This window comes from Nilaparvata lugens, chromosome 9 (genome assembly GCF_014356525.2).
Source record: "Nilaparvata lugens isolate BPH chromosome 9, ASM1435652v1, whole genome shotgun sequence".
Taxonomy (NCBI): Eukaryota; Metazoa; Arthropoda; class Insecta; order Hemiptera; family Delphacidae; genus Nilaparvata; species Nilaparvata lugens.
Window position 1 is genome coordinate 22834229 of NC_052512.1, and position 16430 is coordinate 22850658.

A 16430-nucleotide genomic window follows, 5' to 3' on the forward strand; every position below is an offset into this window, starting at 1 on the left:
GTCGTGTTGGGCGAAAAATCGGTGTGTTGAAATTAACAAAATAAACTACCATAATGCTGATTTGCTACAAACTTCATTTCTCACTTCTCATGATTATAGAAATCAATTTCTTTTCAATAATATTTGTTGCAATTTTAATCATCAGATTAAAAAAGAAAAATGTAAAAAAATGTTTTCTATCAATAACTCCAAACTAACATCAGTAGACAACTGTCTACTAACGTTAATGGAAAGATACATTTTTTCAAGATGTTCGATGTTTTTGAACGGGTAGTGTTATAGTCCACTGGACAGCTGATTTATGATAATTCTATAGTCTGATTTTTACGGTAATATTGGCATATGGAGGAGGCTCCTTTTTCCTTTTATATTATCCTTGAAATGCAACATTTCCAAAATCCTTGTATATACATCGACGCGCAATTTAAAATTGAACATACATAACAAATTTCATGAAAATCTATTACCGCGTTTCGCCGTAAATGCGCAACATATAAACATTAAGAGAAATGCCAAACCGTCGACTTGAATCTTAGACCTCACTTCGCTCGGTCAATAATTTACAACTTTTACATCAACAAACTAATACAGATTGAGAAATAAATGTGTTGTTTTCGCCATTTATATTATCTTGGAACTCTGTATCGAAATCATTAATCACATAAGCACCTTTTCATTGAAAAATAAATGAATTTGAATTCATATGAGTCACGATGTCACCGATACTCACGTCACCGATGTTGAAGTGAGTAATTTTTCATTTAAAATTGGATCCCCAATAAACCTACTTTTAAATTATTCTTGTAAGAGAAATATTTAGCTGTTACCATGATTTTCTTCAACTCGATTGAAAGTTGCGGGTTTCAAAGATTACAATACAACAATTCATGAGCGAGTTCTCCAAACTACTACAATGCTATCTATCCAACAATAGTCTACTGATCTAGTCTCAGTATACCTGCACGCATAGATGCAGCGTTTCCAGCAATTGCAGCATAGCCAATGCATCGCAGTGCAACGGTGGGAATGCAGCCTGGAAGTCGTGTGTGGAGTAACAACCGGTGATACGCGCTTGCGCCACAAAGTCGATGGACAACAGCTGACCCAACACCTCACCACACAACCAGGACGGCTGCAGCACCACCAGATGCGGGTGCAGGCTCGAACGCACAAATACTATCTGCAAATTCATCAAATTCAATTATTTATCAAGTAATTACAGATTGATGAAATAAATATCTTGAAATGTATGTATACAGGGCTACTTATTTTTTATGAGTCTTTTGTTATAAATCTTCGAACATGAGAAGATTGTATAATTTTAAAACACAAAATTTTCCCTGATGCTAAGCACGGGTTATCGCTAGTTATTAATAAAGTTACAAAATCCAATATGAATCTTGTACTGGATTGGATTAAGAGAAATTTTCATTTTACATCAGATTTGATTCGACATAATATTCTATCTCCATTATTTAGTGTTTTAGTTTATGAGTCTTTTGTTATAAATCTTCAAAACTATTTGTCCCATCATCGAATTGCATTGTATTTATCATTATCATTTTAATGATTGAGATGTGATCTAGTTTTCCGTTGTTTTATTTAGTTTAGTTGTTTTTAATATGCTCTATTTTTATTTTTGTTATGATCTGTTCATAATAATTATTCGAACTCACTGCCGGTTCACAATTTGTCCCATATCTTAATTGATAATATTTATTTATAAAACAACATCATAGCTCTCTTTCTTTGAAAAAAAATTAAATATAAAATAACAGATTAAAATCACTAATTAGAACAAAATTATTCATACATTTTTAAAATTATTTATAATTTTTTAATTACATATTTTTTTTAAAACCTGAATATAGTTTTAGTAAAAACTATTAGTGAAATGTTTATTTTAAATTTATTTTTAAATCCTGAACGGGAATTTTTAATGCTCTGAAGTGTAACAGCATAGAAAATTTGTAACGAAAGATTGAATTTATAGTTTATATTTATTTATTCATTTTTTCAGTCGTACAATTATTTTTACAGTTATATGAGGAGGCACAACATGCTTATGCCCAAAACTGTTCCTTTTCAAATTTGTACAACAGACCAAGTCAAAATCTAGATTAAACTACTATCACTCATCAAAATAACAATTTATTCACACTTCAAAAAACAAACACATCATCAATTACAAATAGATATACAGTACTATGAATTCGATTTAGAATGATAAACTATGTTTGCTACATTTTTGTTAATATACCATGTATTATTCTACACTAATAGCATCTAGTTACTATTTTGGATTTTCTGAAGTAAACATGTTTTCTAAAAAAAAAGAGAAATAAACAAAAAAAGTTTTTCTTCCTGGATTATTCTTCTCGTGAGATCAGCTGAGGAATAACCCACACTCACTCACTTCCATTACGGTATCGACAGAAAACAACATTTTCAGCTGTTTTTCCAATGACGTATTTATCCTTTTAATGCCCTTCAGCGAGTTATCCCAGGGTTGAGACCTAGTGTAATCGAATTTTCATATCATAAACCTACTTCGTTCCAAATTTCGTGAGAATCGTTAGAGCCGTTTTCGAGATCCGGTCACATACAGATATATGAACATAAATGAACATCTAAACATATAAACAGATATTGCTCGTTTAATAGTATAGGATAGGATATTGGATTTTGTAACTTTTTTAATAACTAGCGATAACCTGTGCTTTGCTCCAGGGAAAATTTAGTGTTATAAAGTGATACAATCTTCTCGAGTCCAGGAAACATAATATTTTGTTCAAAATTACGTGCATATCTTCATCAATGAAAATGTACAGAACAGAAACTATACAATAAAACCTGATAATGTGATATAGGGGAATCTTGTACGAGGTTGTTAGTTGACCAACCTCTCCCATATGCATGAGTTGATTGATGAGCTGGCCAATATGGCCAGAGTGTGCCAATGGATTGACTTGCGAGCGCACCATATCTGCAAACGCAGCATAACTGACAACGGGAAAGTTGGCACTGGACCGGCGCAGTGACGTCATCCAAGTCAGGGTGGCTTCACATAGGCCCGTCATTGGTGGGGTCACCTGTTGTCAAATTCAAAATCAATATCAAATCAAATTTATTCATACAAAATATTCACAAAAGTATAAAATGACAAGATACAAGTGAACAAGAAACTACTCACAAAAAGTACGATATGTTACTGGACTTTGTTCGCGAATAAGAGTCACATACAAAGTGCTATAACTAAGATTATTTAATTCATCACTTGATATAGTTGAAGATTTAGTAGGATGAATTAGTAAGAAGGATTTAGATTTTATGTACGTTAAATATAGAATCAAACTCAAAGGTCCGGTTGCACAAAAGCCGGTTAAATTTCAACCGTGATTAATTTCAAGAGAACCAAACAGAGAAGGCCTTTTTGATAAGACGGTTTCTCTGATTGGTTCTCGTGGAATTAATCACTGTTAAAATTTAACCGGCTTTTGTGCAACCGGCTTAAAGTGTTATAAGTAAGATTATCCAATTCATCACTTGATATAGATAAAGATTAAGTTTTTAGGATTTATATTTTATGTCTAAATATAGAATCAAACTCTATCTATGAGATTCAGTTCAATTCATTCATTAATCTAGTCTACATGAAACGAATGAACAAATCTATAATGTAATGAATCACACAAGAATGGAATAAATAAGAACATTGAAAATATGAAAATTTGAACTATAACGAGGTCACGTTATAATGGCAGTGGAGAAAGATAGCATAACAGCCTTGCCGATTCTTTGCATTGCTCTGCCTTCTATAAAAGATAGCTGATACCGGTATATCTAATGTAATAAAGTTTTCATTCTTGTTTGAAAAATCATCAATTATATATTTTATACGTCAAGAAAATAATATATTTCTCAATGATAGAATAATAAATGATCACAATTGAAATTGAATATTTTAACAATAATTATATTTTTTCATTGTTAAAAAACAATCGGACAACGTAGCAGAGCTAGAAACGGATAGCACTCCCTGATTTGTCAAATGATAGACAAGGATAGCAACACCAAATTTAATAAAATACTGCCATTTTAACATGGACATCAAATTCAAATTTATTTCGTCAATCAAAACAATTACAATTTCAAGAAAAAAGTATAGCCTATATCACAGAAAATATAATCAGAAAACTTCTTAATAAACAAAAAATGAAATAGAATTAATCATATAACACATTTTAGTGTTCTAAGCCTCGTTTGCACAAAAGCATGTTGAATTTAAATCATGGTTAAATGCCACAAGAACCAACCAGAGAAGACTTCTTTTGTCACAATACCATACGAACAAATTGTATTCTTCTTCAGAAATTTTTAGTTAAGCAATTCACCCATATATAGAAATTTAAAACGAATTATAAGGTAATGGCATATACCTACCCCCAGTTTTTCGTACGTCGGTTAACGTTTAATCACGATTAAATGCTGTACTTTAATCGAGATTAGTGCTAACCGATGCATTTTGGTTTCACAAAACATAAATTTCAAGCAATAACGCCAATTAAACTAACCGGCGTAAACAATTTTCAATTCTGATTAGTTGGCACCATTTTATTAACCGCAATTAGTTGAAACAAAGGAAAATTGTTTTCACAAAGGTAAAAATCGAAAAATAACGCTGGTTAAACTAATCGACGTAAGAGATTTTTAACAGGCCATTCACGGGGAATTAAATCCAACTAACGCCGGTTAGGTACCTACTGATAGCTGTCTTCCAATTAGTTTTTGGTAAAAAAAAAACAAATAATGGACTAAATATATGAATGAATTTCATTCATTAATAAAATAGAGAAGTCTATTTACCTGATATTAGCATTCAAAATTAGATTCTGATTTTTGAGGTTAGTTCTGTCTATTAGCAGCATAGCACTTGACACTGGCGACAGACAGAGCATTCTCATATGGCGCATGCCTCAGTATTGAATGGTCAAATTCACCACTTCAATAACATAACCTCATTTTTACCGTGAAAAATATCTATCATTATCAGTTTTCTATGATGTAAATATTCTCTCTTATTAGAATTGAAATCAAACTCATTTTTTCTTTGTCTAATAATATTGGACCATGATCTCGTTTGTTAATATTTTTTCAGTTTCAAATTCACCGCTTCAATAACATAACCTTAATTATTTTGTGTCAGTTAAATTACAGTGTTGCCGGATTGTGAAACCGTTAAAATCTTGGTTAGTTGACCGGTAAACTTAATTGGGATTAAAAACTAACCGATCTTGTTAAAACTAACGCTGATTTGTTAATCGGTGTTAATGTCCATATTCAACAGACGGACGTGCAACTGGCCCCTAGTGTTTATAGAATACTTCACTCATATGGGCTACTTTCTAACAAATTAATAAAAACAATACAAAAATCTTGTAAAGTACCCTTTATATAAACTTTATTTTAAAGTTTTTAGAAAATAAAGGGTACTACACGATTTTTATATTGTTTTTATTAACCTAGTGTTTTTTATGAATAGCTGACGGAAATTCCTCATTAGTTTTATGATATAAAAACGTTATTGTAATATCCAAGATGTTGAAATGAAATTTTAATACATAGATTTACACGATTTATAGAACTACTCAATTGACATACATAGACATACAATTCAAGACTAGATATAAACAATACAACACAATCCAAACAGTGATTGAATTCTATCGTACACAAGTGAATCCATACATATCACATTCCACAGTGAATTGTAGTCTATTGAAAAACAGTGTATACTCTGAACAATCATTGCACATTTTACACAACAGTGATATTTCCAGGTGAGATCCGAACCATAAATACATTGAGTGACATATCACCTACTCATCTACCCAAACTTAAGGAACGTGGATGTTCAGAGCCTACAGAGTGGTTTTAATTGGAAACAAGGCATATAATAGAATTTGAGAAACACTCAGGCTTGTCAGCATTAGTTTAGAATTAGATTGGTGTTACTTATGAGTAGTACTTTCATTTTCAAACGAAACTCACTAAACTTATTCGAAACTATGTCAGCTATATACAGAGTGCGGCAGCGAAACTTCCTTTTTCTAAGTAAAACTATTTGTAAGGATCAGAAAGTTTGTATTTTTTTTTGTAATATAGACACCTATACAAAGTTTTGTTTCAATTAGTTTTGAATATCAAATCAGGTAGGTCCGTTCCCAATTCTCCACACACTGAGTAAACCGATTTGTGGCGTTTGTCATCACTGCTGCCAGCATAGCAGGCGTCATGTTAGCAATTTGTACCCTGATATTGGTCATCAAATCTTGTAGGGTCCTTGAACGGTCACATAGACAAGGGATTTCAAAAACCCTCATAGAAAAATCACAAGGGTTCAGATCGGGAGATCTCCAAATCGCTCCTATTTGAAATCAGGCGTCCTGGAAAGTCACGTTCCTACACAGTTGCCATCATGTATGGATGGAAATGAAAATCATCATGGAGAATTCGTCTGAGAGAACGATCGGAAAGTCAGAGAGTAGACGCAAGTTTGCGCGAAGAACGCTTTGGTGATCGCAACATTGAAACTCTCACTGCCTCAATGTTCTCAGATGACCTAATGGGCCGAGGGACTTCAGTTCCTCGTCTTGTCGCACTTGCAGTTTGTCTGAACGTAGTGACCCACGTAACAATTGATTCCTGGTCCGGGACAGTAGCCAAAGGGGCTAAATTAAAGCGATTTCGAAATGTGCGCTGGGTTGTGATCACAGAACATCCACTCGAACGGCATGTCTCAATGGCAAATGCACGCTTCTCGTTGTTCCAATGCATGATGACGACTGAATATGTCGGAAAGAAAACTTTATGGTTTGATATCTCTGAACAGACCAAATTTGCTCAACTACGACATCAGCTGACTGAATGGCGTTCACTTTGAAAAAGGAAGTTTTGCTGCCGCACCCGGTACAAGGAATGCTGAATTATCAAAGAGACTCTCACAATACAGATATAGGTAGACCAATAGTGCACAAGTAAAATGGAATGGAAAAAATATTTATTGGGCGGAGTTAGGACTTCCAAGTCCTCTCTACCACTCAACCTCGAGAACAACGTTTTCTATGGTGAAAGTCACTTTAAACTGCCAGAATTTCTCACAATAAATAACACCAATGCTTGCTGTTCTATCGATGCCAAAATTTTGAAGTGAATTGCATCACAGAAAACACGACGTGTTCACACGGGTGAACTAAAATAACTAAAAGTTCAAAACTTAAACTTCAACCACTCTGTATTCTATCATCTATTATCCAAAATGAAATTAAAAAATAATACATTGTTTTTTCTAATTACAGGAGGATTCACTTTAAACTGACAAATTATAGTAAGGTCCACGTTTAGCCTATAGTAAGGTATATGGGAGAACAGTATTGCCGATTCTCTGCCTTGCCACTGCCTTCTATAGCTGATACCGGTATATCTAATGTAATATTAACTGTAAATTTTTGTTAAAACAATTTCATTCAAGAAAACATAATATTCAATTATTAAATTATATATTTTCACTGTTTGCTATTAGAAAAAAAGACTAGCAGTCAGATATTTTACAATAAATGAATTAATAACTCACTGTGACAACGAGATCTTTCGGCAGGTCCGCCATCTTCTTGGTTGTACTCGTAGACAAGTAGAAGGATAGGATGGACATTTTTAGTGTGCTGTTGGTGTCTATTGGATTAGTGTGCTGTTGGTGTCTATTGGTGTCTATCGGGTTTGTTGTGGCTGAGAAGGTAATCAAAGAGGATGTGGGATTTAAAGTTGGTTTGTTCGTTTAATATACATTGTCTATTGCTTTTAAATTGGGTGTATCTTTCAAATTGTTCTATTGTGTGTAATTCTGGTCCTTTGTTTTTTATGTGTTATTTTTTTATATAGGACAGACAGGCCGTTCTTTCAATCAAAGATACAAGGAACATATCCAGGGACTAAAAACAAAAACAGAATCTGCATTCGCCGACCACCTAATTCAAGAAAATCACAAACACACAAACATAAATACTGATCTACAAATCATACACATGAAAAACAAAGGACCAGAATTAGACACAATAGAACAATTTGAAATAGACCTATACACCCAATTTAAAAGCAATAGACAATGTATATTAATCGAACAAACCAACTTCAAATTCCACATCTTCTTTGATTACCTTCTCAGCCACAACAAACCCAATAGACACTAATAGACCCTAATCCAATAGACACTAATCCAATAGACACCAACAGCACACTAAAAATTGCCATCCTATCCTTCTACTTGTCTAGTCCAAGTCCTAGTCCTATCTCGTTGTAACATTAGTGATTAATTCATTTATTGTAAAATATCTGACTGCTAGTCGTTTTTTCTAATAGCAAAAAGTGATTCAATAATAAGCAGTTCGTGATGGAAAACAACATTGAAGAATTCTATATATTTTCATGATTGATATTAAATGTTTTGTTAATTGATTATATTTATTCATTGTTAAAAAGAAGATCTGGCAACGTTGTGAAGCAAGAAAAGGTTAGCGCTATCTGCTTTGTCAAAAAGGACAAGTATTTAGCAACACAATTTCTAATCAAATACTGTACTGTCATTATAGAGTGGACTTCACTAAAGTAGTAGGGGTTAGGATTGCTGTCTGTTAGGATTCATCTGGAATGAAGATTGTTCAAAGTGGATATCAGTAGATAGTTTTATTAATATAAAAATTGAGTTTCAATGTCCATGACATCATCATCAGTTGTACCAACTCAAGTTTTGTGTCAATAAAGCTATTCATGGTGAGGTTCACTTCAAACTTTTAAAGCATTTCTTATCAATAGCATCAATTTATAGTTTCTATTAAGGCTGTGCAAAGGCTAAAAATAAACTTTCTACTGGTAATATTTTTCAAATTTTTCCGATTTGTATGTCATCAAGCTATCAGAATGAAAAACGTTCCCCAGGAAAACATTTTTTTTCCGATCATTACTTTCTAAGATATGAGCGCCTAAAGTTTAAATTTTTGGGACAGAACATTTCAAATTCGGTAAGAAAGAAATCTATGAGATTTAGAGGAATGATTTTTCATGGTATTGCTGATCTAGTAAAACAAAAAATTTCTGAAAATATCAATTTTTTAGAAAGTTATTCAATTTAATAAAAATGACCAAGAATAACTTTGTGTTGAGTTATTTTTGGTAAATTGGATAACTCTATCAAAAATTGATATTTTCAGAAAATTTTTGTTTCACTAGATCAACAATACCATGAAGAATTTATTCTCTAAATCTCATGGATTTATCTCTTACCGAATTTGAAATGTTCTGTCCCACAAATTTAAACTTAAGGCGCTCATATCTCAGAAAGTAATGATCGGAAAAAAATGTTTTCCTGAAAAAACTTTTTCATTTTGATTGCTTGATGATATACAAATCGAAAAACTTTGAAAAATATCACCAGTAGAAAGTTTAATTTTAGCCTTTTCACAGCCTTAAGTCAGTGCTGATAGTTCAACCAACTATACATAGTGTCTCATGAATGGTGTAACAGCCGAAGACCATAGATTCTAAATTAAATTTGCAACAAAGATGTCCATAAAAGTTCCTTATATCGACCTTAGTTTTCGAGATAATAGAATTTTCGATAAACATTTTTTGAAAACATCAATAATCAGAAAACTATCAGTCAGAATATAATTTTAAGGATATGGTTAGAAAGAGGAAGAAATTTCCAAAGTGATTCATAAAATTTGTTTGACGTTTTTGAACTTTGTATGAGCGTTTCAACTGTTTGAAATTTGGCTTTGAACTCGACGAATGCATTTTTTCAACTTTGAGCGTTCATAAAAAGTTCAAAAACATCAATGCTACAAATTATATGAATCTTTTTAAAAATTCTTCATCTTTCCAACCATATCCTCAGAAATAGATTCTGACTGAGAGTTTTCTAGCAATAACGTTTTTAAAAAATGTCGAAAAATCTATATAAAAACTAGATAAGAAACTATATAAGAAAATTTTACTGGGCATTTGTTGTTGCAAATTGAATATAGATTCTATAGTGAGGTCCACGTTATAATGGCAGTGTTTGATTAGCAATGGTATTGCTATCTTTGTCTATCATTCAACAAAGCGGATAGCACTATCTCTTCTCGCTTTGCTCTGTTGCCAGTGTTTTCTTTTTGCAATGTAGAATTTATAATTAATTTAAAAAGTATTTCATCTTAATTCTGAGAATTCATTATGAAATAATTGAAAAATATAATTTTCCTACAGGTACCTTGGAAAGTGGCCATTGCTGCACTGATTACAGAACGCAAAGAATCACTTTTCCGCTCTAGTGCGCAAAGTATTACTTTGCGCACTCTTAATACTAAGGCCCCGGTTGCACAGCAGCCGGTTACATTTTTACAAATTAAGATTTATTCAAATTTTCAAATTAATTGGATTAATTTAATTTTTAATTTGAATGAATTATCGATTATTAATTTTCAATTGGATTATCAAGTTTAAAATAAATTAAAGTTGTTATTAATTTATACAGACAAACATTTGATGGATTTCAGCCATCATTTTACCCATAATCAACCACTTCTCATATTCAATGGTAACTGTAGGATAAATTTAATGTGAAATACGTGCGCAAAGTTCGTTTGCTGCACTCAAGAAACAATTTCGCCCTCGCCTACGGCTCGGGCGTAAACGTTTTCTTTCGGTGCAGCAAACTGTCACTTTGCGCACTAGTTGCACAAATAACTATTCTTGCTTGATAAAATATAATTATTGATTATTTTAATCGAGAATGAACAGTTGATATTACATCAATAAACCTTATTAATAAAAACTTGTAGTACCCTTTCATTAAAACATTTTAAAACTTTAAAATAAACTTTTAATAAAAGTGTACTACAAGTTTTTATAAATTTGAATAAAGTAGCCCATATTATATGAAGTGATTTTATCAATAAACCTGTATCTGCTACAGTCTATAGAAGGCATTGACAAGGCAGAGGCAACGTCAAGATTGATCTCCTCCTATCTTTCTCCACTGCCATTATAACGTGGACCTCACTATATGGTATTTGTGAGTTACGGTGTAACGGTGGTTACACCGTTCGTGGGACACTCTGTATAGAGAGATACACGTTGACCTGATCTGAATGAAACCTATTCAACCAATGCTCACGTTCAAAGTGAATCTAACTGGAAACAGAAAAATCAACCATTTATTGTGTTTACATTTAATTATGCAACAATTCTACAACATATCTGATACCAGTGTTCTCCAACACATCAAATTATTCAGGTGACTTCCTATACACAGGTGCACAGTGATTTCAAAACCAGGATAAAACACTTAACTTTCGTCGAAAATTCAAATTTCTTTTGGGTGATTCAGATAGAAGTTGATAGCCGCGGTTACCGAAAAGTGAAATCTTTCCTTTTTTGTCTTTTATTTCCTCTAAGTTGTTGTCCTTTAGTTTCGATTTATAGGATAGGAATAGAAAATAGGAATAGATTAAGATGAAGCACGACACACATTTTAGAATAGAATTATAATAGAAACTAAAGTTAACTACAATGTACATGAAGAAAAACTCTAGTAAATATAATGTAAATGCTGATGTACATAATTATTGCACAAGAGGTAGGCTTAACGTAAGACTTGGTTTTCACCAACAATTGGCATTATATGTCTATAATGAACTTTGTTATGAACTTGTTTGAACTTGTTTATAATGAACTTTGTTATGAACTTGTTTGAACTTGTTTATAATGAACTTATAATGAACTTGTTTAATGAACTTTCTCTAGAGGTGAGACTCATGGACATCAAACGTTTCAAATCTTACATAAAAGAGGTTCTTGTGGAAAAATGCCTGTATTCGGTTACTGCATTTTTTGAATAGACTTCATGAGTGTGAATGTTATACTTTTTTGCCACTTGCCAGAAAAAACTCACTTGTTTATAATAGCATTTGTTGTGTGATACCATTGTTATTATTATTATTACTATTGTGTTGTAGTACTGTACTATAATAGTTGCTCATACATCCATTGTTATTCAAAGTATGTGTAAATTGTAGTGTGCAGTATAGGTTTGACTGTGATAGTTGAGTTCTTCAACTTTTATTTTCATTTTTTAATTAATAATGACGATTGTCTCAACATATTGTAGCCTATGTTTTATGACAATAAACGATGATTTGATTTGAAAGAGACATAATCAACAATTTTTGAAATTTATTTATAGATCCAACTTTTTAAATTTTAATGACTCTTCAAATAAAGTGATATCAACATTAAACACGCATAATGCAAACTAGAAATTGTAACAAATTATTATTTATTATCTTTTGATTTTGTCTTTTACTTCTCGTACAATGCCCTTAAGCTTTCATTTCAGAATATAGATGACAAATAGAACAAAATAGTGTAAAAAAACATTGGCACATTAAAATATTAAAAGAAATATAGTGAGATTCTCTTCAAATTGACAGCAATTTCTGAAGAGTAAGCATTGTTGCTACCTTATGATGAATGCTGCCAGTCTGAAGTAAATATCACTATAGAAGAATAATAATTATTCTGACAGATTATGATTTCAATTTATCCTTTTGTCTCCATCCTACTTGAACTGCACTTGAATTGTGTAAACACAATCTATTATAATTGATAATATGATTATTTTTGTCTTCACCTCTGTCTAACCTATCCTTTAGTTTTTATCTTAAGAATAGAAATAAATGAAGATAATGGATACAATCGCATGAGAATTCATACCGTACATTCAACTGCACTAAATACTAAAAGGTACTTTATACAAGGTGAACCAGAATATCGGGAACTTTTAAAAAAACGCCATAAAATATAAGTGGGAAGGGCAAAAATGATTTTATTCAAACTAATTTGAAGTTCAAGGCTTGCCATTTAAGAATTATTAATAACATTTATCACTTTTTAAAAATACTTCATTTGAGGCTGTTCGCTCCCCTTTTTATTATTTCAATGGGATAATATTTTTCAATACAATTGTTAAGATCATTCATTATAAGAGTGAGAAAAAGGGGCAACTGAAATTTTTAAGTGGTCTAATAAGCGAGTTATGGGTTGTTGAAGTTCTAACTTTCCAGATTATAAACGGTTTCGACTATATTATTAGAACTTCTCTTAAAAATTAAAAAAAAAATGTATCTTTCCAAACTAAAACATTTTATTCCCCATATCGTTCATGAATAAGAAAGTAACATTTTTTGTAAATTCGATAACTTGTTTATTTTGGAATTAATGGCGAAAAAACGCATATTAGAACAGTCAATGATATACTAAATGTATTGAAAAAAACTCAAATGGAAAATTCGAAACCGTTTACGATCTGGAAAGAAAACTGAGTTTGGCACTTCAACAACCCATAACTCGCTTATTAGACCACTTGAAACTTTCAATTGCCACCTTTTCTCACTCTTACAATGATCTTAACAATTATATTGAAAAAGATTATCCAATTTAAATAAAAATAAAAAGGTGTACCGAACAGTCTTAATGGCTTCTTCCTGACAGATAGTTCATACAATGATTTTTTAGGTTTCAATACTCCTCCTGGAGTAGCGGTATACAAGCTTCAGTAGTTGAGGATGCTGCTGAATCAAGTTTCCTGAGTTTTCAATCAAATGAAAGACACGGCAGAAACATGAATAATTTGATTTATGTACCATGTCAGCAGAAAGCAAGTAGAAGAGCATCTAAAAATTAATGAGATCAGTATAATGCATTACAACAATCGCTCGAAAGATAATGAACTCACCCATCAACTGGAAACAATGCAAAAGGAGGGTGCATTACCGAAATTGGATTTTCTTTGTTTGTCAGAAACTTGGCTCTGTGAGCAGGAAATTGTTTAACTGCATAATTTTCGACTCATATCTTTCTCAATTCGATCAGGTCAGCGTGGAGGGGGAGTGGCAATATTTGCTAGAAAAGGAATAGCATGGTCGGCTTCAGTCTTTGATTGCTCACTTGAACTGGAATTTGAGAGTACTGCAATAGTGTTTGAGAAAAAGTGTCTTATTTTATGTTTTATATAGACCACCCAGCAGTGATATTCTCCATTTCTTCTCTGATCTAGAGAGATACTTGGATCTGATTCAACAGAGATTCAAGGGAATCATTCTAGTTGGTGACTTCAATGTGAGTTTCCTAGTTAATTCATCACACAATCAAAATAGTTTATTTATCCTTAATAATAATAACAACAAAAGATAAAAACTTGGAAATTAGAAATACATTATAATAATAATACACAGTATTGAACTAAATAATATAATAAAAATAAGGAAGGTCCCCGCAAGGTTAAAAAACCTGTGCGCAGAGGCCGAGTGTTCTAGATATTTTAAATTTTCAGGAAAAAAAAGATGAAATAAATTAATTCAGTGAAAGGAAACAATAAAAAACTGAAAGAAAAATCACTAGATTTGAAAAGAAACTTACTAAACTTAAAAAGAAACTAAAAACCCAAGAAGAAAGAGTAAGAAGGAAAAGGGGAGTAAGAAAGGATAGGGGAGAAGGCAGAGGGAGACCTAATAGAATTAAGTTTTGTTTCTCAAGATAAATATTGCAGAGAATAAGAGAAAATTTGCTTGGCTTTGACAGCCACTATTTAAATTATTATGTCATTCGAAGCCAACCACTCATTTATATCTCTAACCAGCTTTTTACTCAACTTATTGGTGATGAAATGACGAGGGATTTTGTTTATGAGTTTTGATACAATGTATGAGAACTGTCTTCTGCAGATAGATAAATTAGTGTCAGCAACCTGAAAAGTGATGGATGAGGGACGAAGATTATATGTAGATTCACGCAAATTGAATAGATCTTTATGTTTGTTCTATAGGTTATGATAATTTTAATATACAACTGCCTTACAGTTAGAACCTGGAATTCAAAAAAGAGATTTTCACTCTGATAGCGTCCAGGCTTTCCTAGTATGGCTTTGATTAGGGTTTTTTGAATTACAAAAATTTAGAAGTTTAGAATGTGGGACAGTGTCAAAAGCTTTGGCAAGGTCCAAGAATTGTGTGCACTTCTCTCTGCTTTTGGATTCACCGGTGTTATTGACACTCCTACAACAGTTACATCACACTCTGCGACCATGCTCGATAACTGCTTTCTCTCTTCAACAATTAAATGCGTCTCTTCAGGTGTACATCCTTAGGCTCTGTCTGATCATTATGCGCAACTAGTTACTGTGAAATTACCGCACGGCCTAATGAACGACAACAGAGTTTCTTGTAAAGCGAGTTTTCTCGGCAGAAAATAGGACAAAGTTTGAACAGAGTTTGCAAACCTGTGATTGGAACTGTATACAACTTGTAACAGGGACCATCAATGATAAGATGGCTGTATTCATGGAAATGTACTCTGCGGCTTTCAATGAAGCATTTCCTCTCAAGAAACTCAACGTAAGGAAGAAATCAGAAACTGTAAAATGGTCTTGCCCATATCTGAATTATTTATTTATGTTCCTGTTAGAGAGATATTCAGCTGTTTACAAAAATATATCCTAATGATATTGTGTTAAAGGATAGATATAAGCAAATATCTACTGAAATAAAGTCACAGATACGTTTATTAAGAACAGAATATGCCAGCAGACTGATTAGTTCATCAGAAAATAAGCCAAAAACAATCTGGGATGTGATTAAAAAAGAGATAAAGGATAATAATAGAGTGAACAGCTATAAATTACAATTGAATGAATCCTACACTGAGTCACCAAGTGAAATAGCCAATCTATTCAATACGTTTTTCGCTAAGGACAGACCACATATCATCGGAAAACATGATGCTAATTATATGGACTTGTTAGAAAGGGTGGATTCAGGAAACTGTCAAGTGAATGATGTGACAATTAAATCTGTGGAGGATGTGAAGAAAAAGGTAAGATCTCTAAGGGGGAAGATGCCCAGTGGTTTGGATTGTGTTACATCACGAATAATGGAAGATTTCTTTCACTATGTGGCAGATACTGTGACTTACCTTTCAAATTTGTCTATATTTCCATCCTGATTCAAGACTGCCAAAGTCAGGCCACTCCATAAAAAAGGATCAAAGGAGCTTATTGAAAATTTCAGGCCAGTTTCAATGCTATCATCATTTTCTAACGTCTTTGAAAGGTCCGTTTATGATGAGCTTCACAGACACCTCCAAATGGGAAATGTACTGCATAAAAATCAATCCGGATTTAGAAGGAATAAGGCAACTGTTGATGCCATAAATATGCTTTTGAATGAGGTCTATCTTTCATCATTGGATGGTGGCGTGAAGGTTGCTGGATTCTTTGTGGATTTAAAAATGGCATTTGACATGCTCAGTCATGATATAATCTTCAATTAGCTGAGTTA

General features: G+C 32.5%; 1 protein-coding gene across 1 annotated transcript in view; it reads right to left on the bottom strand.

Moving 5' to 3' along the window:
* LOC111051931 (death-associated protein kinase 1) overlaps positions 1-16430 on the bottom strand; it is a 130249-nt gene that overhangs the window by 41052 nt on the left and 72767 nt on the right. The window contains exons 17-18 of the mRNA XM_039435640.1: positions 2904-3092; positions 959-1180 (exon numbers count right to left, since the gene is read on the bottom strand). Coding sequence (XP_039291574.1) covers positions 959-1180; positions 2904-3092 — 411 coding nt within the window. The remainder of the gene's footprint in view (positions 1-958; positions 1181-2903; positions 3093-16430) is intronic.